The 25,049-nt window shown below is 36.1% G+C and overlaps 1 protein-coding gene across 16 annotated transcripts in view; it reads right to left on the reverse strand.

The window, feature by feature from the left end:
* PRKAA2 (protein kinase AMP-activated catalytic subunit alpha 2) overlaps nucleotides 1–25,049 on the reverse strand; it is a 199,381-nt gene that overhangs the window by 152,175 nt on the left and 22,157 nt on the right. For 14 of the 16 annotated variants that reach the window (XR_014052803.1, XR_014052805.1, XR_014052812.1 and 11 more), the window contains 3 exons: nucleotides 13,725–13,866; nucleotides 1,445–1,538; nucleotides 720–864 (listed from right to left, as the gene is read on the reverse strand). Coding sequence is in view for 6 of the 16 variants with exons in the window: in XM_081486769.1 (XP_081342895.1) it covers nucleotides 720–864; nucleotides 1,445–1,538; nucleotides 13,725–13,866 (381 nt within the window). In the remaining 10 variants the exon portion in view is untranslated. The remainder of the gene's footprint in view (nucleotides 1–719; nucleotides 865–1,444; nucleotides 1,539–13,724; nucleotides 13,867–25,049) is intronic. The other 2 variants (XM_081486768.1, XM_081486767.1) reach the window with 1 other exon arrangement.

Genomic DNA, 25,049 nt, shown 5'->3' on the forward strand with positions numbered 1-25,049 from the left:
ATGTTAACTAAGTAATGCTGAACTCTGGTACCTTTTCATCTCTTTCTATAATCTCTCACTTTCTAAACCCTTTCCCCTACTATGGCACCCTGTCCAGGTATGTTGATCCCAGAAAGTGTTTGGTCATAAAACTTACATTTTATCCTTTTATTTTACCCCCAACAAAAACTCCTATTCTTTTTGTCAACTGCTGTTAGATATTATTCCACAGTCTACTGACATTCCTCCTCCTGATTTTGCACTTTGAAAAGCATAGGGTTTTCATGTTGGCAATTAAGTGGAATATATTTGCTAAAATCAGTCTACTGACATTCCTCCTCCATCAGTTCAGAAGGACTACAATGCTGCACAACTGCATGGAAATTTTCACGAACCTCCATTTAAGTGCATTTATCAGGGAAAAAGCCCATACTTTCATTAGATTTTCAAAGGGGGTTTGTAACCCTCACAAAAAAGTCAAGTCTCATTTCCTCAGGAGGGAATGCAGATTGAGTAGGTTTACCTTGATACAAGCTCTCTAACTTCTCTAGATGTACTTGCATTTTTAGAAAGTGGTTTAAACGAACAGAACAAGCTAGTGTGCAGACGGTGTGACTAATCCCTTTTCACAATATAGGATTTACATCCTTGAAATTGAAAGTTTTAGCTCATTAAGAGTTGGTACTGTCACACTTGCAAAGGCAGCTAGTACACTTCTGAACAACTCTGGAGTTACATACCAAAATCAGCTATCTTGGCATTCATCTGTGCGTCCAATAGCACATTCTCTGGTTTCAGGTCTCGATGAACAACCATATGCCTATGACAGTAATCCACGGCAGACAAAATCTGCTGAAAGAGCCGCCGAGCTTCCATCTCTTCAACCTATCAGGTATAAAAGAATGTATACCAAGAACATTTGGGACATCTACATAGCATGTTTTAGTTTCACAATCAGCCTAAATATAACTGAGTAATAAGCAATTAGAATTGTGTTAGAATTCTCAACAAATCAGACAAACAAGCCAAAAACTTGCATTCAAGCTCAACATATCAATCGACAGGCTCTTCTTTGCTGCTAGATGTCACAGTTCATTTTCAAATAATATTACTAGATGTGCACAATGTATCACAAGTAAAACAATCTAAAACAGAATTTACATGAAACTGCTAAGAAAAGGAAATATCTGAAGCTTCAGCATGATGTTACGGAACTGATTTTGCACTTTGAAAAGCATAGGCTTTTCATGTTGGCAATTAAGTGGAATATATTTCCTAAAATCAGTATGTCATAAAGTGCATGTTTTAAGAAAGAAAATACATCTAATACTCTGTATGTTTAGTTAGACATTATTACAGAAACAATTTTGACTTTGAAGGTATCTTTGTGGTTTGCTATTTCTTACTACTTTCCTCTTTTTTTTTTTGCTTAAGGGTTTATTGTACTAGATAGAATGTTACTCACCCGTCCATGTTTACAGATGTAGTCAAATAATTCACCACCAGACACATACTCCATTACCATAAAAAAGTCTGTTGGAGTGCTGATCACCTGGTATCTTTTTTTGTAAATGAAAAATATAATAAAAATATTACTTTAACCAAAATCAGCCTAGTGTGTTCATTCCTACTATAAATTGATATTCCAGTGTTTTATAATACTTTAAGATGTCAACAAATTATATAATGTTATCAAAATAATCACAGAGTTATAAACATGGAGGTTCATAAAACTCAGTTAGGTCCTTCCCTCCAGATCCCACCTTTCATGTTTACAAAATCTAGGAAATCATCCATTCCTCGACAACTAAATTAAGCATTAATTTTTCCATTTAAGAAAAAATTTGTTTGTAGTCTATGGAGATGGACTATGACCAACCTAGACAGCATATTAAAAAGCAGAGACATTACTTTGCAAACAAATGTCCGTCTAGGAAAGCTATGGTTTTTCCAGTAGTCACGTATGGATGTGAGAGTTGGACTATCAGGAAAGCTGAGTGTGAAAAAATTGATGCTTTTGAACTGTGGTGTTGGAGAAGACTCTTGAGAGTCTCCTGGTCAGCAAGGAGATCAAACCAGTCAATCCTAAAGGAAATCAGTCCTGAATATTCATTGAAAGGATTGATGCTGAAACTCCAATACTTTGGTTACTTGATGTGAAGAACTGACTCATTAGAAAAGACCCTGATGCTGGGAAAGATTGAAGGCAGGAGGAAAAGAGGACAACAGAGGCTGTTGAGACAGTTGGATGGGATCACCAACTCAACGGACATGACTTTGAGAAAGCTCTGGGAGTTGGTGATGGACAGGAAACCGGGCAGGCTGCAGTCCATGGGGTCACAGAGAGTCAGACATGACTGAGTGACTGAACTGAACTAAGGAGTTGAGGTGTGGTATATTTAAATAACAGTGAAAAATATTCTTGGAAAGGAAAATGTTATCAACATGGATATAGTCAGCAAAATCTTAAAGTTGACAATTGATCCTGTCTTCAAGATATAAAATGCAAAAAAAGGGAAGGAAGGTATAGATTAAAAGTAAATTAAAAGACATGTTGTATAGACTAGTTTTGATTCTAGTTCAAACAGACCAACTTTAAAAACTATTTATAAACAAGAAAAGAAAGTCTGAATGACTGGTTGATAATACTTTAACTGTTTAAAATATTAGATGATACTAAACTGTGCTTATTTTATTAAAACACAGCCTTTACCTTCCAAAGTAGATATTGAAGAGATTACAGATTAAAAGGTGATTCAGACGGTAAAGAATCTGCCTGCAATACAGGAGACCCGGGTTCGATCCCTGGGTCAGGAAGATCCCCTGGTGACAGGAATGGCTACCCACTCCAGTATTCTTGCCTGGAGATGTCCATGGACAGAGGAGCCTGGCGGGCTACAGTCCATCGTTCACGGGGTCAAAAAGAGTCAGCTACGACTGAGTGACTAACACTTTCACACTTTCACTTTACAGATTAAAAACATACTATTTGGGATTTGCTTCAAAGTAATTTGGGGTGGGACAAGTAGGAAGAAGCAGATAAAGTAATACACTGATAACTGCTGAAGTTGAATGAAAGACATATAAGGCTTCATCACTTTACTTTTTTTGTATGCATTATGAAACTTCCATAAGACATAATTAAACAGATGTATGTATGTACATATGTGTGTGTTTATACTTGTGAAAATACGTATGTTCTAGGCACTCAAAGCTGAGCACATAAAACAATCAAGAACCTTAGCTCTATTTGTCAAAATTTTTCCTAAAAAAATATAACTTCCACATCCATACACAATTTTACCAGAGTTTTGAAAACTTTAAAAACATGTTAACTATAGTATTAATGTTTTAAATGATGGTTGCATCTAACACATATAAATGAACAACTGTTCCACTCTGCTTTGTTTATAAAGGATTAGTTATATCTAGTTGATTATTAGAAATATCTAAATTACACTGAGTTTCTATTAAGAGCCTCTATGTATAGCTGTGTGGTTGTGCATGGCTTAAAGGCACCCAGTGGAAGGCACAAGCAGGGGCTAAGAAGTGGCCCAGATGCCACCCTGCAGGCAGTACACCTTGACACAGGATGTGTCAGAAGCAGGGGAGGCTTTTGGTAATTAGTCCACCCAGATGGGGCACTGTTTATTATTAACATTCAAAAAAGAAAGTGCTAAATGGTGGTCTTGGTTACTATTCTTCTTTAAAGAGGAAGGAAAAAATGGCCAGGAAATTGGTGATATAACTACATAGTATATCTTGTAAGAGAGGACACATGATATGTAAATTAATATCTGCAAAAAGTAAAATAGTTAACAACATTGTAAACCAACTATACTTCAATTTAAAAAAAAATAGAAAAAAAGTAAAATATAAAAGCTATACTACTGAAAATTATTACAGATTTTCAGAAGAAATATTTATAATAGCAATCGATAGTCTTTGGGATGAAAAAGGTACCCCACTTTCTATAGATTAATATAACTGACAAATAAGGTTGAGTCTTCTCAAATGAACTGTGAACAGGGAACCTACCCTGAGAACTCTAGGGGCAAAAAAAAAGGTTCTAAAGAAGCAATCCTAACAGGCACCAAACTCTAATAGAATCAAATGAACAGTGAACAGCAAGATCACCTCACTGTAGGCTGATCTGATTTATCAACAGAAGTCTCAGCCACTTTTCTGCTTTGTACATCTTTGGGTACAAGAAAAAAGCAGTGATTCCAGTAAATTTAGCTGCTGATTCCTCTGAGAATATCATAGGTCTTCAATAAATATTGTTGGACCCAGAGACTTGATCAGATATCAGTTTGATTTTTATTTTCTTTCTAAAGACTAGATGGTGATGTGTGCTTCCAGCCAAAGGGGTATGATGTCTGTCTCTTTTCTGAGATATTAGGAGCCATTACTGATCACAGCATAGATCTTATTAAGTCACAGTGAAATTTTAAATGCTGGCCAATTTCCATAGTCTAGTAATGAACTATGGTCTATAGGAAATCCTCCCTCAAAAACCACCATTGTCTCTGAAGTACAGGCCATCAGGTAACACTGCCCGACACTTTTTCTTGTTATATTCATCAACCAATCTCCTTATCATCTTCCTGTCATTCTGACTTAATGTCTTTTTTCCCACTACTAACGTTTCAATATGCCAGCAAATCTAGAAAACTCAGCAGTGGCCACTGGACTGGAAAAGGTCAGTTTTCATTCCAATCCCTAAGAAAGTCAATGCCAAAGAATGCTCAAACTACCACACAATTGCATTCAACTCACACGCTAGTAAAGTAATGCTCAAGATTCTCCAAGCCAGGCTTCAGCAATAGTGAACCATGAACTTCTAGATGTTCAAGCTGGTTTTAGGAAAGGCAGAGGAACCAGAGATCAAATTGCCAACATCCACTGGATCATCGAAAAAGCAAGGGAGTTCCAGAAAAACATCTATTTCTGCTTTATTGACTACGCCAAAGCCTTTGACTGTGTGGATCACAATAAACTGGAAAATTCTGAAGGAGATGGGAATATCAGACCACCTGACCTACCTGTTGAGAAATATGTATGCAGGTCAGGAAGCAATAGTGAGAACTGGACATGGAACAACAGACTGGTTCCAAATAGGAAAAGGAGTACATCAAGGCTGTATATTGTCACCCTGCTTATTTAACTTACATGCAGGGTACATCATGAGAAATGCTGGGCTTTATGAAGCACAAGCTGGAATCAAGATTGCTGGGAGAAATATCAATAACCTCAGATATGCAGATGACACTACCCTTATGGCAGAAAGTGAAGAAGAACTAAAGAGCCTCTTGATGAAAGTGAAAGAGGAGAGTGAAAAGTTGGCTTAAAGCTCAACATTCAGAAAACAGAGATCATGGCATCTGGTCCCATCAACTTCATGGCAAATAGATGGAGAAACAGTGGAAACAGTGGCAGACTTTATTTTGGGGGGCTCCAAAATCACTGCAGATGGTGACTAGAGCCATGAAATTAAAAGACACTTACTCCTTGGCAGGAAAGTTATGACCAGCCTAGATAGCATATTAAAAAGCAGAGACATTACTTTGTCAACAAAGGTCTGTATAGTCAAGGCTATGGTTTTTCCCGTAGTCATGTATGGATGTGAGAGTTGGACTATAAAGAAAGCTGAGCGCTGATGAATTGATGTTTTTGAACTATGATGTTGAAGAAGACTCTTGACAGTCCTGTGGACAGCAAGGAGATCCAACCAGTCTATCCTAAAGGAAATCAGTCCTGAATATTCATTGGAAGGACTGATGTTGAAGCTGAAACTCCAATACTTTGGCCACCTGATGTGAAGAGCTGACTCATTTGAAAAGACCCTGATGCTGGGAAAGATTGAAGGTGGGAGGAGAAGAAGACAACAGAGGATGAGGTGGTTGGATGACATCACCGACTCAATGGACATGGGTTTGGGTAAACTCCGGGAGTTGCTGGTGGACAGGGAGGCCTAGCGTGCTGCAGTCCATGGGGTTGCAAAGAATTGGATACGACTGAGTGACTGAACTGAACTGAACGTTGTCATCATTCTGGGTGAACAAGATATCCATGTAGATGATCTGTCCAATACATACCCTCTAATTTCCTGGACTCCGTAGTTCTCATTCTCTTTTCCTCTACTACACACAGCCACTTCCTCCATGGTCATACACTAAGACTAATTCCTCCGATTATGTCCTGGATTCCTTTGTCCCACCTACTGAAGAACTTGGTTTCTACAATTAGCTGTTCTTTCTCCTGTGTCAATCTCTCCCTCTTGACTGTACTATCTCTTTGACACATAAGCATTCTATAATATCTTCCATCTCAAAAAACAAACACTGTTTAGATCCCACACTTCCCTCTAGTCACCACTCCTATGTCTCTCCTCTCTAAAATCCTTGAATGCTGTTGTTACTATCTCCCCTTCTACATCTCAGGTTCTTTCCTAATAGGTTTTTGTCTTCACTATTCCAACAAATTTCAAAGACACCAGAAACTTCCACCTTGCCAAATCTAATGGTCAATTCTCAGTCTCATCTTACTCAACATTCAACAGTGTAAGGAAAAGTTAATAATCTCTCTTTCTTCAAATATGTTTTCCAATTGGCTTTGAGATACCAAAAACTTTCTTGGTTTTCCCCCAACCATTTTAACTGCTCATTTTCATACTCTTTTGCTGGTTCCTCCCCTTCTCCCAGACATCTTAACATCATGGTGCCCTAGAGGTCAACCCCTTGAATTCTTATGGCGGAAGAAGTGGAGTGTGGAATTCACACTCCACACTCACATCCTTGAGGATCTCACCTAGTCTTTGGGCCTTAAATATCTTAAATACCATCTATATGCTGATGACTTCCAAATTTATCTCTAGTTTACAGCTCTCTCCTTAACTTCAGACTCACAAATCAAATAAACTACTTGCATTTCTACTTGGATAACTAATAAGCATTTCAACTTCAAAAAAAGAAAATCAAATTCTTGATACCTAAAACCCCACTTCAAATCTGTTTGTTCTATAATCTTTTCCATTTCAATTAATGGCAGCTCCACTTTTTTATTTGTCCACACCAGCAAACCTTGGAGTCATCCTTGACTTCTCTCCTCTAACAACCTACTGTGCTGTGTTTAGTTGCTCAATTGTGTCTGACTCTTTGTGACCCCATGGACTGTATCCTGCTAGGCTCTTCTGTCCAAGGGATTCCCCACACAAGAATACTGGAATGGGTTGCCATGCCCTTCTCCAGGGGATCTTCCCAACCCAGGAATGGAACCCAGGTCTCCTGCACTGCAGGCAGATTCTTTACCATCTGAGCTACCCAGGGAAGCCCACAACCTACATCTGTCAGCAAATCCTGTTCTCTACCTTGAAAATACATATAAAATATGCTTACTTCTCAATACTCTCCACACTGTTCTAATGCAAGCCACCATCTCTTTCACTCAGAATACTACAACTGACCCCTAATCTGATTTCTCTGCTTCAACATAAGTCAGATAATATCACACCTCTGGTCAAAACTTTCCAGTGGCTTCCCTTTAACTCAGAGTTAAAAACCAAAGCTCTTACAATGGTCTGGTATACTCTTACCCAATCTGGCTCCCCTCTGTGTCTCTGACTACACCTCTTACTCATTTCCCCCAGATCACTGCTCCCATGATCTACCACCTGTAGCAATTTGCACCTCATAGCCTTTGTATGTGCAGTTTTCGCCATCTGTTATTTCCTACCTCCAAATATCTGCATGCATATTTCCTCACCTCTTTACTGTCTAAAATATAACATATTTTACTAATATAGGATTTATAGCTTATCTCTTCAATGCCACACACTCCAGAAGCACACAAGTGCCCACACACACCCACACAAATATAAGCTCCATAATAGCAAAGATTTTGTTTTTGACATCTGTTTGTTTGCTGATGTATCCCCAGTGCTATCTGTTGAATGAATGTATCAACAAGCTCTTTGTGGCCTTATTTTCCTCCATGTCCCTATACAACAGTCTGTGCATTAGACAAACCAGACTACTTGTTCCCACCATACCATGTTCCTTATACTTTCATTCTTTTGCTTCGTTGTTTTTCTAGAACCATCAGGACATCGTTCATATGTCACTTCTTTATACACAAAGTAACCACTGAATACCTACTATCGTACTAGGTGCCAAAGAGATAAAGACGATATTGACGGCACGAATCTTCACTGTCACTTAGATAACTAACAGGATGCTCAACTTAACACAGCCAAGGCAGATCATTAACATTCACTTGTACCCCCAACACAGTTCTCCTCTAGTCTTCCTATTTCAGAAAATGGTATCATCATCAACACCTAATTGCTCAAGTCAAAGCCCCAAATTGCAGTTGCTTAGGCAAAAAAAAGGAGATGATTTCTCACTCCCTTTCTTTTCCTCAGTAATTTATTAGTTTTACCTCTAAAATATACATTGAATTGATAGGTTTATCTACAGCTAAACCAGTGCTGTCAAACAGAGCTTTCTACAGTGATGGAAATATTTTATCATACTGTCCAACTAGCCACACATGGCTATTAAAACACCTGAAATGTGGCTAATATGACCAGAGTACCAAAACATTTAATTTAATTCAAATTTATGCCACATATGGCTAGTGGCTACTGTATTGGACAGCACAAATCTACACTATCATTTTGGCTAAAGCCATCATTAATCTCCCAGCTGGACCATAGCAACAGCTTCCTAACTGGTCTCTCTGCTTCTACTTCTGCCTCTGTACCCATTCTACACTATGGCCATGTCACTCCTCCAACTTTCTCACTCCCTCAACTTCTTGAACAAAATCCAAACCTCTCAGCAAAGTCTTCAAGATCCTATGATATGTGGTCCACGTCTACTCTCTGACCTCATGAACTACCTCTCTTTCCATCACTCACTCCATTCTCGACATTATAACCATCTTCTTTTTCCTACAATATTCAATCTTTCTTTCACCCCTCTGAGATTACTTTACCAATACCGTTCCCAGATTTTCAAATGGCTAGATCTTTATAATCCTTAAGGTCTTAGCTTAAGCCTTATCTCTGCTCAATGAGGCTTTCCTAACAGCCTAATCTAAATTAGCACCTCCTCCTTCCTCGTCACACCCTAGGACAGCACTGTGTTTCACTCTCCATATAGCACTTTATCAATGCCTAAAATAGTCTGGTTAATTTGTTTACTTACTATTGACAACTGCTAGATAAGGCCAGCCATAAACGGCACAAGGGGAGAGAGACCCTGTCTTTTACTACTGTATTCCCAAAGCCTTAGAACAGTGCCTATCAGATACTATGCACCCAATAAAAATTGGCTGAGTAAAAGAAGAAAACAAATATTGTTTTTGCACCTAAAGAATTCAATCTTGTGGAGATACTAAAAAGAAAATGAGCAATTACAATGTAATGTTCAGCTTTGGAAAAGCTGAAATTCTGGGTGCTCTAGGAACAGAGAGGATGAAACTTGACCCAGTGTGTTACGGCTAGGGCAAAGTAGTTTTTCCAGAGGTAATTGCATTTAAAAGCTGGTATTTAAAGGACAAGTTGGAATTGGAAGCCTAGAGGAAGGGAGATAAAGGTAAAGTTTTCCAAGCAGAAGCAACACTTGAAATACAAGTAAGAAAATGGTAACAATAAGAGCAGAGAGAAAGGGGCAGATTTAGGAGACACTCGAAAAAAAGTAGTAGAACTTAATGATCAATTATATGTAAGGGATAAGGGAAGAGGAATTAAATATGATGCTCAAGTTTTAGGCTTTGGAAATTGTGTGATCGGTATTTTCATTCATGCACACAAATGTCTATAAACTAATATTCATGCACACTAATTTATTTCATTCATGCACACAAACATATATAAACTAAGTTGAATTATATACATATACAAACTAAGCTGAACTCAATAAACTAATATGAATTTTTCATACACATATATATGAAAAAATTCAACTTAGTTTCAAAAGGCTCTTTGATTTCAGAATGGAAACACTCAACAAATAGTTCAATGAATATGCTCAGAATTCAGCAGAAACATAGATTAGCAAATTTTTAGGATAGAGATGACAAATCACACTGTGGTAGCAGATGAGGTCACCCAAAAAGGATTCACTAAGATTACACTAGCTCAGAATGCTGAAGTATATCAGTATCTAATGGCCAGGCAGATAATGAAGGGCCCATAAAAGAAAGTTTCAAAAAGAGGCAAGAATGTAAAAAGAAAATCAGAACACCATAGTGCCATAGAAACCTAGGGACTACAACATTTTCAGGTGGTGCTCATGAAAAATGTTAAAAGCTGTCCATGGGGTGGATAAGATAAAGATATTTAAAAGTTGGCAGGCAAAAACCATCTTTGCCAAGTTAGAAAGTACTGATCCTTTGACCAGTTAAAGTGAGATTTCCCTAAGAATCATGGGGAAATGAAAAACCAAGACAAAAATCAATTCAACAAATTCTAGTTCATGGGAAGTTTGCAGTTTCCTTTTAATCCTGTTTATTCCTTTCAATTTTCTCCCCGTGGGTTTTTTCAATTTGAGTTAATAGAGAAATTGTGCGACATACAACCTTCATTTTCAGTATTTAGTTTTCAAACTTTCTTGCTTATTCTAGAAGCCCATTCTGTAACAAGGAAACTATTCTTGGCTCACTTGCATAGTCCAAGACTGCAGAAAACAAACAAAACCACTAAAATGATCAGGTCTCTCTCCCTGTTTAAATCACTAACACTGTTAGAAGGCTGTGTCAGCAAGTTTATTCTGAAGCAAGAATACGCATGCCTTTTTAAAACAAAAAATCAAATCCACAATTAAAGAGGCAATGTGGTTAAATGGACTAAGCTTAGGCTGGTAGCCAAAAACTTTAACACTAAATTCACCTCTGTCGGTTACCTTCTGACCAATCCTGAGAACATCCTAGTACTCCTTCACAAAACAGAACATAATGAAATAATTCTGAAACAGAATGGGGTGAGTAGTCAAACCAAAGTCAGACAACTATAAATAGTTATAGAAATGGAAGCAAGAAAACACTAGTAGCTATAACATCAAAAATAAGCTTTTAAGTCCTTTTGACAACTGCAACTGCTTACTGACAAAATGATTTATTTACAGGAACAGAATAGCAACTAGAACTCATGCTCTAGATGAACAAACTTTCCTTGGCATCTTTCAGGGTTTGCATTATATAAGTGATGAGGTCAAGAAACAGGAAGAATACAGAGATCTCTCCCTTCTCCACTCTCACTTTGGCATGTGACAGTTTTAGCCTGGCTTAGCAGCTTTCCCCTCTTATAGGAAGTGACCACTCAGTAAGGAAGAGCAAAGAGATTTATCTTAGAAGCTAAATTCATCCACTCAGTTATTCATTAACTTGAATAAAATAATTATTAACATGGAGTTGAAGTCAGACATGAACTGGTTCAGTTAACTGAAAATCACTTAGAATCATGAGAGGAGTGAAATCACTGACCCTGCTTTTGGGTCAATGCACTTCAACCAGCAGGCATTATAACAGTGAGAACACAATAATTCTCAAACAGCACCATGAGATATCCCCATTTTAAAGTTAAGGAAACAAAGAATAGAAGAGTGAATCATAGGTGATATTTTAATTCCTGTGATATCTTTAAAAACCTGTATATACAAATTTTGGATCATCTAGACCACAGGTCCTAGATAATATAACCTTAAAATCAAGTACAGCCATGCAATTTCAGGGACCTCATTTCTTATTTATGCTTATGATCAAGTGAACTTCAAATGAAGATAAAACGACACTGAAGCTTATTGTTAGAACGAAGTCTTTATCACAGTGATGAGAGAACTGAGTCATCACAGGTCGTCCAATGGTACACCAAACCCCCGCAGAAGCCTCCCTGAACAGCTAGTGGCATATTCATGCTGTTAGTAAGATACACTGAGGGGGCCCCCTCATTTAACATACCAATTTGCACTGGTTCCCTAGCAATAAATACATCTAGTTATAGAAAATACTAAATGCATGTCCCAAATCCTAGCAATAACTGGATCAGCCATTCATTTAAAGATTTCAAGAATGCTACTCTACTGGTTTTCTATTGCTGCCATACTAAGAACTTAGTGTGCTTAAAACAACACAAATGTATTCTGTATTATGTTACAGTTTTAAAGGGAAAAGTCTGATACATGCCTCTCTGGGCTAAAATCAAGGTACAGCAGGGCTTCATTGCCTTCTGGGGGCTCTAGGGGAAATCTATTTCTTTGTATTTAGAGACCACTTGAATTCCTTGGCTCATGGCCCCCTTCCTCCACCTTTAAAGCGAGGCACAGCCACTTGAATCCTTTTCATATCCCTTCTCTCTGACCTTGCTTCCATCTCAAATCTTTTTCTCTGGCTTATGATTCCCTTGTCCACTTTTAAGGACCACTGAATTACCCTGGAACCACCCAGATAACCAACGAAAATCTTTCTATTTTGTAGCTGATTAGCAACCTTAAATCCATTCATAACCTTAATTCTCCTTTGCCACGTAATATAACATACTCACTGGAAATTAGGACATCTTCTTTTTTTTGAAGGGGGGGTGTCGGTGGGGGCACTATGGTCCACCACAGCTGTTATGCAACCTTGTTATAAGTAAACAAAGTACCTCTACAGGGTTATCAGATTGTTCCTCATCAGCGTTGATACCTAAAGACAGCTCACTAACAAAGGTTAGACTAAATATAACCTCTGACTATAACGAACTAGCAAAGTCTCAAAGATACTAATATTGCTTTTCTTCTCAGTTTTTTCAGTCCTGAAGTAGAGATTAATAGCATGGCATTTGAAATCAGATATAAAGTTAACAACTAGCTCCAAAACTTACTAGCTATTTGACTTTGGTCAAGTTGCTGATACTCTTTAAACATGTGATTTTCTTATCTGTATAATGAAGATAATAATATCCCTTATACACTTTTCGAGAGGATGAAGTGAAATTATATATGTAAAATGCTCAACACAGTTTCTAGACATTATCAGGTACTCGATAAGATTAATATTTACTTTCTTAAACTCTGTACAAGCTTTAAGATAAAAAATAAAGACAGTCTTCAGAGTTTTAGCATATTACATTTTCACAATTAATATTAAACACAACTTCAGTCTAATGTTCTCCCAACTGAGCTATTTCAGCCACTTTAAACACAACTTCAAATGATGTAAAAGAATAATGCTGCATACTTAACGTCTAAACTAGATGATGTTAAATTATTTATGTTTCAAATTAATTACTTAGCTTATTTATTAAACTCTTAATTTATTTACCTTCTAAGTTTGTAACTTGCTTTATCCAAAAAAAAATTAATTTGCCTTCCTAAGGACTTTACTATCAGTAATTAAAGTAATGATGGCAGTTTTACAAATAATATTATAGCAGATAATCTTTAACAGTTACTTTCTACCTTTTCCAAAAAGAAAATGCCCTGTTCATTAAAAGTGACTAGAAAATGATTATAAAATAAATCTAGAAATAGCAAAATTACCTTCAACATGAATACTAGACATGAGTCAATCTACAATTAGACTTTTAATTCTAAACCAGAAGTATGCAAAAAAGAATAATGCGGTTAAATGAATTAATTTGTTAAATATAAATATGAACAACTGTATATTTATAAAAGTTTAACTAAAAATAATTATTTATAAATTCAAATATGGTATTTTGAGACAGTTTCTCTTATGTAATCAGGTGCAGAAATACTTACAGTTTGATAATATGAGGATGACGAAAAAGTTTTAGATTTTGAATTTCTCGTTTTATTTTTCCAACAACATCTAAACTGCGAATCTTCTGTCTATTTAAAATTTTAACTGCCACTTTATGGCCTGTCAATTGATGCTCTCCAACTAGAGAAAAGAAAAAGGAAAATAACTTTGCCATCATAGCAATGTAATCATTTATCCATGCTTCCTTCCACTGTAACCCCAAATTTTTTCCCTCATATTTACCACTTTGATATCACTTATTGTATAGAACAGAAAATAATCTCTTTTCATGTCTGACTACTCTACTGGAGTATGTGCTCCTGAAGGACAGAAACTGTATCTTAGTCTTCTCTGTATCCTCAGCACCCAGCCCAGAGATGTTAATTAAGTATCTGTGGAAAGGATACTGAATTCCATATTCATACCTAAAACTATAGGTATGAATTTGAAACATCTTTTCAATAGAATGGAATTTACTAGGTTTTGTTCACCTCTTCCTCTTCTCTGGTTAATTCAATCATTGTATTATGAAAGAATAAATAATTGCTATAATAAATTAAAACTCATAACTAGTTTCAGTACCATTTCATCAGAAAATTCACATGTACCCCTTTTTCACCTTTTCTATAAAGGTTTCCTGTTTTCCCACATTTGATGGAATCTCTATTCTTTCAAACCCTCACAGTATACTGACAAAGTTCATGTTCCTTCACCATTTTTAGGCTGTTATATATATTTGCGTTCTTGAAAAATCATATGTAAGCGCTACCAGCTCTTACCCTCCTCAAATAAGACAGTCAGTATTCATCTGAATCTGCTAGGAAGTGTCTAGCACAGTATTTTGCACATACTAGATATATCACACTTCTTTATTTCCAATTATCTTACAAAGGTGTAATAACTAAAAGAGCATAGTCTTGGCATAAAACCAGACACAGAGACCAACGGACTAGAATAGACAGCCCCAAAATTAACTCATGCATAATTAAAGTCAATTAATTTATGACAAATGACTAAAAAACATACAATGGGGAAGGGATAATCTCTTCAATAAATGGCACTGGGAATATTGAATAGCCACATACAAAAGAATGAAAATAGACCCCATCTCATACATTACACAAAAATCAACTCAAACTGGATTAAAGGCTTAAATTTAAAACAAAAAAACCATAAAACTTCTAGAGAAAAACATAGGAGGTAATCTCCTTGATATTGACCTTAGCAATAATTTTTTTGAACTTGATAACAAAAGCAAAGGCAACAAAAGCAAATATAAACAAGTAGGATTAAATCAAACTAAAAAGCCTCTGCATGGCAAAACAAACCATCAACAAAATGAAAAGGCAACCTACTGAATGGAAGAAAATATTTACAAATTATACATCTGATAAGGGGTTAATATCCAAATTATGTAAATTATCTAACAATTTAATAGCAAAGAAACCAAACAATCTGATTTGAAAAATGAATAAAGAAACTAAATAAACTTTTTGCCAAACAAGGCATACAAATGGCCAAATACACAAAATCATCAGGTAATCATCAGGTAAATCATGACTAATTATAAAGTAAATGCAAATCAAACCTACAATGAGTTATCACCTCACACTTTTCAGAATAGCTGTCATTAAAACTGAAGAGACAGCAATGTTGGTGAAGATGTGGAGAAAGGGGAACCCTTGTGCACCGTTGGCAGAAATGTACATTGGTGTAACCACTATGTAAAACAGTATAGAGGTTCCTGAAAAACTAAAAAATAGAACTACAATGTGATTCTGCAACCCCCTTGTAGGTATTAGAAGGAAATAAAAATAGGATATCAAAGAAGTATCTACACTAACATGTTCATCACAGCATTATTCACAAAAGCAAAGATATGAAAACTACCTAAGTGTCCATCAACAAATGTATGAATGAATAAAGAAGAATGGTGTGCACATTTTCTCCCCCCACCACACACACACCACCACCACCACCTACAGGAGCTCTAGGGACAGGCAAAAGCCATCACTACCATCCTGGGCTCTCAGGGGTCCCAGAAGGAGAAGAGAGAGAGAAAGGGCCTGAGAAAATATTTGAAGCTATTACAGACAAAACCTTCCCGAACCTGAGAAAAGAAGCACTCACTTAAATCCAGGAAGCACAGAGTCCCCTATAAGATAAAACCAAGGAGGAATCTGCTGAAACACATATTAATCAAACTGACAAGAATTAAAGACAAAGAAAAAATATTAAAAATAATAAGGGAAAAGCAACAAATAACATTCAAGAGAATCCCCATAAAGTTATAAGCTGATATTTCAGCAGAAACTCTGCAGGCTGAAGAGAGTACCACAATATATTCAAAGTACAGATGGGGAAAAACCTAAAACCAAAAATACTCTACCCTTCAAGGCTATTGTTTAGATTTGACAGAGAAATCAACAGACTTTACAGACAAGCAAAAGTTAAAAAGAGACTTCAGCACCATCAAAACCAGCATTACAATAAATCCTACAGGTACTTTTCTAGGCAAAAAAAAAAAAATGCCACAACTAGAAACAAGAACAATACAAATTAGAAAGATCACTGGTAAAGGCAAACATAAAACAAAATCTGATATCACACATCTAAATCTGATATCAAAACCAGGGATTGTGAGAAGAGTACAAATGCAGGATATTGAAAATGTATTGGAAATGAACAGACCAGCAACTTAAAACAATCTTGTACATATACAGACTGCTATACTAAAACCCCTTGGGAATCACAAACAAAAAATCTGTATTAGACAAACATACAAAAAAGGAAAAGCAAACACAACACTAAAAGATAGATAACAAATCACACGGAAAGAGAACAAAAAATGAAGGGAATAAAAAATACGCCTGGTGGCTCAGATGGTATAGAATCTGTCTACAATGCAAAAGACCTGGGTTTAATCCCTGGGTTGGGAAGATCCCTGGAGAAGGGAATGGCAACACACTCCAGTATTCTCGCCTGGAGAATTCCATGGACAGAAGAGCCTGGCAGGCTACAGTCCATAGGGCCACAAAGAATCGGACACAAATGAGTGACTAACACTTTCACTTTCAAAAATTAAAGCTAAATCACTTAACAAAATGGCAATAAGAACATACATTATCAATAATTACCTTAAATGTAATTGGATTAAATGCTTCAAACAAAAAACATAGACTAGTAGAATGGATATAAAAACAAGACCCAAATATATGCTGTCTACAAGAGATCCACTTCAGATCTAGGGACATACAAACTGAAAGTGAGAGAATGGAAAAAGATATTCCATGTAAAGAGAAATCAAAAGAAAGAGTAGCAATACTCTTATCAGACAAAACAGACTTTAAAATAAATACTGTTGAAAAAGACAAGGAAGGGCAAGGATCCATAATGATCAATGGATCAATCCAAGAATATGTAACATTTATAAATGTATATGCACCCCTCATAAGACTACCTCAATGTATAAGGCAAATGCTAACAGCCATTAAAGGAGAAATTGTCAGTAACACAGTAATAATAGGGGACTTTAACACCTCACTTTCATCAATGGACAGATCATCAAAACAGAAAAATCAATAAGAAGACAAAGGCCTTAAATGACACATTAGACCAGATGAACTTAATTGATAATTATAGAACACTCTATGCAAAAGCAACAGAATACATTTTCCTCTCAAATGCAGATGGAACACTGTCCAGGATAAATCACATCTTGGGCTACAAATTAAGCCTCAGGAAATTTAAGAAAATTAAAATCATATTAAGCATGTTTTCTGACCACAACACTATGAGATTAGAAATCAATTACAGGGGAAAAAAAAAAACTGTAAAAAAAAAAAAAAGACATGTTCACATGGAGGCTAAACAATGTTATTAAACAACCAATGGATCATAGCAGAAATCAAAAAAATTAAAAAAAAAAAACCTAAGGACAGGTGACAACAGAAATACCGTGATACAAAACCTATGGGATGTAGCAAAAGCAATTCTGAGAAGGAAGTTTGTAACAATACAATCTTACCCCAGGAAACAAGAAAAATTTCAAATAAACATCCTAATTTTACACCTAAAGCAACTAGAGAAAGAAGAAAAAACAAAATCCAAAGTTAGCAGAAGGAAAGAAGTCATAAATATCAGAGTAGAAATAAATGAAATAGAGAAGAAGAAAATGAAAGAACGGATCAATGAAACTAAAAGCTGGTGTTTTAAAACGATAAACAAAGTTGAAAAACCTTTAGCCAGACTCATCAAGAAAAAGAGAGAGGGCTCAAATCAATAAAATTAGAAATGAAAAAGGAAACGATACAACGGATACCACAGAAATTAAAAGAAAAAGTCATTTAGGAGACTACTACAAACAACTAATTATATGCCAATAAAACGGACAACCTAGAAGAAATGGACAAATTCTTAGAAACGTATAAACCCCCAAGGCTGAACTAGGCTGAACCAGGAAGAAACAGAAAATATGAACAGACCAATCACAAGTAATGAAATTGAAACTGATTAAAAATCTTCTAGTAGAAAGAGAATGGAAAGAAAGGAATCCTCTTACACTGTTGGTGGAAATGTAAATTGGTACAGCCACAATGGAGAATAGTATGGAGGCTTCTTAAAAAACTAAAAATAGAGCTACCATATAACCCTGCAAGAGCTTCCCAGGTGGGGCTAATGGTAAAGAACCTGGCTGCCAATGCAGGAGACTTAAGAGACGCAGGTTTGATCCCTGGGTCGGAAACATCCCCTGGAGGAGGGCATGGCAACCCACTCCAGTATTCTTGCCTGGAGAATCCCATGGACAGAGGAGCCTGGTGGGCTACAGTACATATGGTTCCAAAGAGTCAGGCATGACTGAGGCAACTTAGCAAGCACATGACCGTGCAATCCCACTCCTGGGTATGTATCTGGAGAAAAACATGGTCCAAAAGGATGCATGAACCTGAATGATCAATGCAGCACTGTTTATGAAGCCAAGACCTGGAAGCAACCTAATGTCCATTGACAGAGATGGTACATATATACAATGAAATATTACTCAGCCTTTAAAAAGAATGAAATAATGCCATTTGCAGCAACATGGATGGACCTAGAGATTGTCACATTGAGTAAAGTCAGTCAGCCAGAGAAACAGGAACATTGTATTGCATCCCTTTTACATAGAATCTGAAAAAAACATGATACAAATGAACTTATTTACAAAACAGAAACAGACTCACAGACTTAGAAAATGAACTTATGGTTGCTGGGAGAAGGATAGGGGGAAGGAATAGTTCGAGAGGAAGAAATAGGTAGCACTGTACATACTGCTATACTTAAAATGGAAAACCAACAAGGACCTACAAGGAACTCCGCTCGATGTTATGTGGCAACCTGGATGGGAGAGAAACATGGGGGAGGATGGATACGCCTGTGTGTGCGCGCGCGTGTGTGTGTGTGTAGCTGAGTCCCTTTGTTGCCCACCTGAAACTGTCACAGTATTGTTAATCACCTATACTCCAAAACAAAATAAAAAGTTAAAAAAAAATCTTCAGCAAATAAAAGTCCAGGCCAGAGGACTTCACGGGCTAATTCTACCAAACATTTAGAGAAGAGTTAACACCTATCTTTCAGAAACTCTTACAAAAAATTTCAAGGGAAGGATCACTCACAATCTCATTCTATGAGGCCACCAACACCCTGATATCAAAACCAGACAAAGATGCCACCAAAATAAAGAGAAAACTTGAAGGCTATCACTGATGAACATAGATGCAAAAATCCTGAACAAATACTAGCAAATCAAATCCAACAATACATTAAAAGGATCAAACAACATGATCAAGAGGGATTTATCCCAGGAATGCAAGATTCTTCAATATATGCAAATCAATCAGTGTGATACACATTAGTAAACTGAAGAATAAAGACTGTATGATCATCTTAATACATGCAGAAAAAGCTTTCAAAAAAATTCAACAACTGATAAAAATTCTCCAGAAAGTGAGCACAGAGCAAATTTACCTCAACATAATAAAGGCCATATATGACAAACCCAGAGCTAACATCATTCTCAATGATGAAAAGCTGAAGGCATTTCCTCTAAGATCAGGAACAAGACAAGTATGCCCACTGTTGCCACTTTCATTCAATAGTTTTGGAAGTCCTGGCCACAACCATCAGAGAAGAAAAAGAAATAAAAGGAATCCAAATTGGAAAAGAAGTAAAACTGTCACTGTATGCAGATGATATGACACTATACATAAAACATCCTAAAGATGCTACCAGAAAACTACTAGAGTTCATAAAGTTGCAGGATACAAAATTAATACACAGAAATCTGTTGCATTCCTATACAGTAACAACAAAAGATCAAAAAGAGAAATTAAGGAAACAATCCAATTTATCACTGCATCAAAAAGAATAAAATATCTAATAACAAATCTACCTAAGGAGAAAAAAGACTTGTAGTATGGAAACCATAAGATGCAGATGAAATAAATTGAGGATGACATAAACAGATGGAAAGATATACTATGTGCTTGGATTGGAAATAGCAATATTGTCAAAATGACTACACTGCCCAAGGCAACCTAGAGATTCAATGAAATCTCTATTAAATTACCAATGACATAATGGCATTTTTCACAGAACTAGCAGAAAATTTTAAATTTTTACAGAAACACAAAAGGTCTTGAATAGCCAAAGCAGTCTTCAGAAAGAAAAATGGAGTTGGAGGAATCAGGCTCCCTGACTTCAGACTATACTACAAGGCTACAGGAGTCAAAACAGTAGATACTGGCAGCAAAAAAACCAAAAATACAGATCAAAAAAACAGCACAGAAAACCCAAAAATATGCCCATGCACCTATAGTCAATTAATTTATGTTAAAGAGGAGAAAGTATACAATGGAGAAAAGACAATCTCTTCAATAAGCGGTGCTTGGAAAACTGGACAGCATCAAGCAAGAGAACGAAAGCAGAAAATTTGCTTATACCAGTGACAAAAAAATAAACTCAAAATGGGTCAAATACCTAAATGCAAGACTGAGCACTATAAAACTCTTACAGGAAAACATAGGCAGAACATTTTTTGACATAAATCATAACAAAATCTTCTTTGATCCACCTTGTAGAGCAATGAAAATAAAAGCAAAAATAAGTAAATGGGGCCCATTAAATTTAACTGCTTCTGAACAGCAAAGGAGACCACCAACAAAATACAACCCACACAATGGGAGAAAATATTTGCAAATGATGCAACTGACAAGGGATTAATCTCCAAAATATAAACAGCTCATGCAGCTCAATATGAAAAAAAATTTTTTAAATGGGCAGAAGATCTAAATAGACATTTCTCCAAATAAGACATAAAGATGGACAAAAAGCACATGAAAAGGTGCTCAACATCACTAATTATCAGAGAAATGCAAATCATAACTACAAGGAGGTATCACCTCACACTGGTCAGAATGGTCATCATCATCAAAATATCTACAAATAATAAACATTGGAAAGGGTGTGGAGAAAGGGGAACCGTCTTACACTGTTGGTGGGAATGTAAATTGGTACAACTATGGAGAACAGTACAGAGGTTCCTTAAAAAACTAAAAATAGAACTACCATACAACACAGCAATTCCCACTCTATATATCTGCAGAAAACAAAATTAGAAAAGATACATGTACCCCAATGTTCATTGCACCACTATTTATAATAGCCAAGACATGAAAGCCACCTAAGTGTTCATACAGAGGAATGGATAAAGATGTGGTACAAATATACAATGGAATATTACTAAGCCATAAAAAAGAACAAAATAATGCCATGTGCAGCAACATGGATGGACCTAGAGATTATCATACTAAATGAAGTCAGTCAGACAGGAAAAGACAAATATCATATGATATCACTCATATGTGGAACCTAATTTCTTAATGACATAAATGAACTTATTCACAAAACAGAAAAAGATCTACAGATACTAAATCAAACTTATGGTTATCAAAGGGAAACCTGGCAGGGAGGGATAAATCAGGAGCTTGGTGTTAACATACACACACTACTATATATAAGATAGACAACCAACAAGGAACTAATATATAGCACAGGGAAATCTACTCAATATTCCATGATAACCTAAATGACAAAGGAATCTGAAAAAAAAAAAGGAATATATGTATTAATATAACTAAATCACTGTACTGTACACCTGAAACTAACACAACACTGTGAACCAACTATACTCCAGTAAAGAAAGAAAGAAATGGCATCATCCCTTGAAAGAGTTAAGCACAATGATAAGCTAATTGGTTATCTGAGGTCAAAAGATTCAAATGCATTAAGAATGCCCCCTTTTTTTTGCTGAAATACAATAGCCTCTATTACCTAAAAACTTAAGTGTATTAGTACTTAGTGATAATTAAATACAGATAGTTGTCTCATAATCACATCCCACCTGAAAGCTGAATATTTCTGAAAATCTTGTAATATAAACAGATTTAAAACCAAGAATTTCTTTTTTGTGTATTACAGCTGTAAACTTTTCTAGGGAAATTAACTGAGAAGAAAGGCTTGGATTCATTAACATTTAACATTCATTTGGGCTTCTCCCTGTGGTTCAGTGGTAAAGAATCCACTGGAGCAGGACTGGCAACCCACTCCAGCATTCCTATCAGGAAAATCCCATGGATAGAGAAGCCTGGTGGGCTACACTCCATAGGGTCGTAAAGAGTCTGACATAACTGAGCACAGCAACATTCATTTATTCAATCTAAAAACATTTACTGAGCACCATTCACATGGTAGGACTATGCTGATCAAAGACACATGTTAAGAGAGATTCAATAGGTCTCCAAGCTTTAGTGAGAAGAAACATCAGCAATAAAGGATTCTGTATGGTAGCAAATCTATATGAAAACTCTTAGGGATACCTTAATTATGAACAAAGAACATAGATGAAAAAAAGCAAACCATTTTTAAAAACCAAGGGTGGACAAATTTGCCATAATTTATCATGTGTATCATGTATATAAATATCCAGATCAATATCTAGTTTGACAGGAGCAATAAAGAACACTCATCCATGGAACAACTATTTAATGAATGCCTACTATGGTGCACTCTGTATCAAGTGCAATTACAGACACTTAGGATATAAGTGGTGAACAAATTAATTCTGTTACACTGTGACAGTCTTCCTTCCCAGACATATGACTCCCAAATTACACCTGAATATATATCCACCTAAAGTAGAGACTGCCTCCAGTATCTCTTGTAACTAGATATGGCCATGTAACTATGCTCTGGCCAATGACATGCAAACAGAAATGTCCCTAGCAGCAGCTTCTTCAGATCCTTCCACCGTCCTGAGGCCTGGAACTACCTGCTCAGACTGTTAAAAGAGAGTAAAATACTATCTTGTTTAAGCCATTCTTATTTTGAAAATCCCTGTCATTCACAGCTGAGTCTCAATAATACCCTGTCTAGAATACTTTATTTTTATTTTTTTAACTTTTTTTTGTATTGGGGTATAGCTGATTAACAATGTTGTGAAAGCTTCACGTGAACAGCACAGGGACTCAGCCATACATACACATGTATCCATTCTCCCCTAAAGTCCCCTCCCATCCAGGCTGCAACATAACATTGACCAGAGTTCTATATGCTGTACAATAGGTCCTTGTTAGTTATCCATTTTAAATATAGCAGTGTGTACATGTCCATCCCAAACTCCCTAAGTCCCCCTTCTCCCCAGCAATCATAGACTCCTCTGTGAGTCTCTTTCTGTTTTATAAGTAAGTTCATTTGTAAAATGTCCATCGACAGAGGAATGGATAAAGAAGTGGTATGTATCTACAATGGAATATTACTTGTCCATTAAAAAGAATGAAATAATGCCATTTGCAGCAACATGGATGGACCTAGAGACTGTCACACTGAGTGAAGTCAGTCAGACAGAGGAGAAATATTATACAGCATTCCTTATGTGTGGAACCTAAACAGAATAATATGCAAAATGTTTTAACTTATTTCAAATTTCCAATTTTCCTGAACTGCCATCCATGAACTAATGGAAATAAACTATAATTTATAGCTCATACAATTTCTTGGATTAAAGGATTCTACAAAATTATCACTCAGTGGTCCATTTTGTTTTTCCCAAACTCTAGCCTAATCATACAAAATATTCTCTAAAGCAACTGAAACATCCAGACTTATCACATCCATCCTTTTAGAATTTTACATTTGATAAGGTGAATAGCTGTTATACAGAAGAGTGAAACTATTTTACATTGTTCTGGGAGCAGAACTGGGAATAATCAACACAAATTCTTTCAACTAACAGAGTCATCTGCTCCACGAAGCCCCTCTCATCTCCACCTTTCTCATCATTCAAGCCTACACTGAAAATTTCCTTTTTAATATTACTACTGTAGCATGAGCATTCTTTTTTGACAGGATGTGTAACACTAACATCTATTGATTTTTCAGTTCATCTCTCAATACTACAGGGGAAGAGATTAGAGGTCAGGTCCCCTGTATTGTTTTCCTATTGCCAAGGCTGGAAATAAATGATAAACCAAGACAATGGAGCACAGAGAGGTTAAGAATTTGTCCACAGTCATTGAACTATGAAGGAGCAGCATCAGGATTAAAACTCAGAAGCATGCACCATCCAATATCCAATCAGAGAAACCTCAGCCATTTGTCAAGAACATCATACGATAAATTCCTGCACAAAGTAACAGGTTGAACTAAATAAAGTCTAATTCCCCTTCCAAGTCTAAGATTTTTCCAATTATACCCCCCAAAATCACTCCACAGTAAAGGGTGTAAGTCTTTTGAGCCACTCTAGCCTCTTGACTTTAGTTGCTATTTTCTGGATGCTTTCCAGCTTTTCTTGATACACAAGACCCAGGATTTCATATAACTGTATTATGGAATTGTAAATACATTATTATTTTGCCCAAAGACTATAAATTTTCAAATATCCAGTATCACCCCCAATGAAGTCAAGCATTTTTTACAGAAGCACAGATCCTATAATTTTATGAAAAATAACTTGAAACACTTCTCTTCCTATACATTACTCCATACTAATTCATTTAAATCATTCAATTTTAATATCATATAATTTAGAACATTAATATATCTAATGAAGTAAAGAAACAAATCTAAGATTTATTAAAATTTTACTAAAATTCTGATAGAAATATTTTATTAAAATCTAATAAAGGAACAATTAAAAAACTATTGTATATTTTAGGTCTAAATTACAATCTATTTGTCCTTGAGGCTCAAGAAAAGCAAAGAACTGTCAAAATGCCATTCTGCTGTAA

The sequence above is a fragment of the Giraffa tippelskirchi genome, chromosome 5, assembly GCF_054371585.1.
Source record: "Giraffa tippelskirchi isolate mGirTip1 chromosome 5, T2T-mGirTip1v1.2.pri, whole genome shotgun sequence".
NCBI lineage: Eukaryota > Metazoa > Chordata > Mammalia > Artiodactyla > Giraffidae > Giraffa > Giraffa tippelskirchi.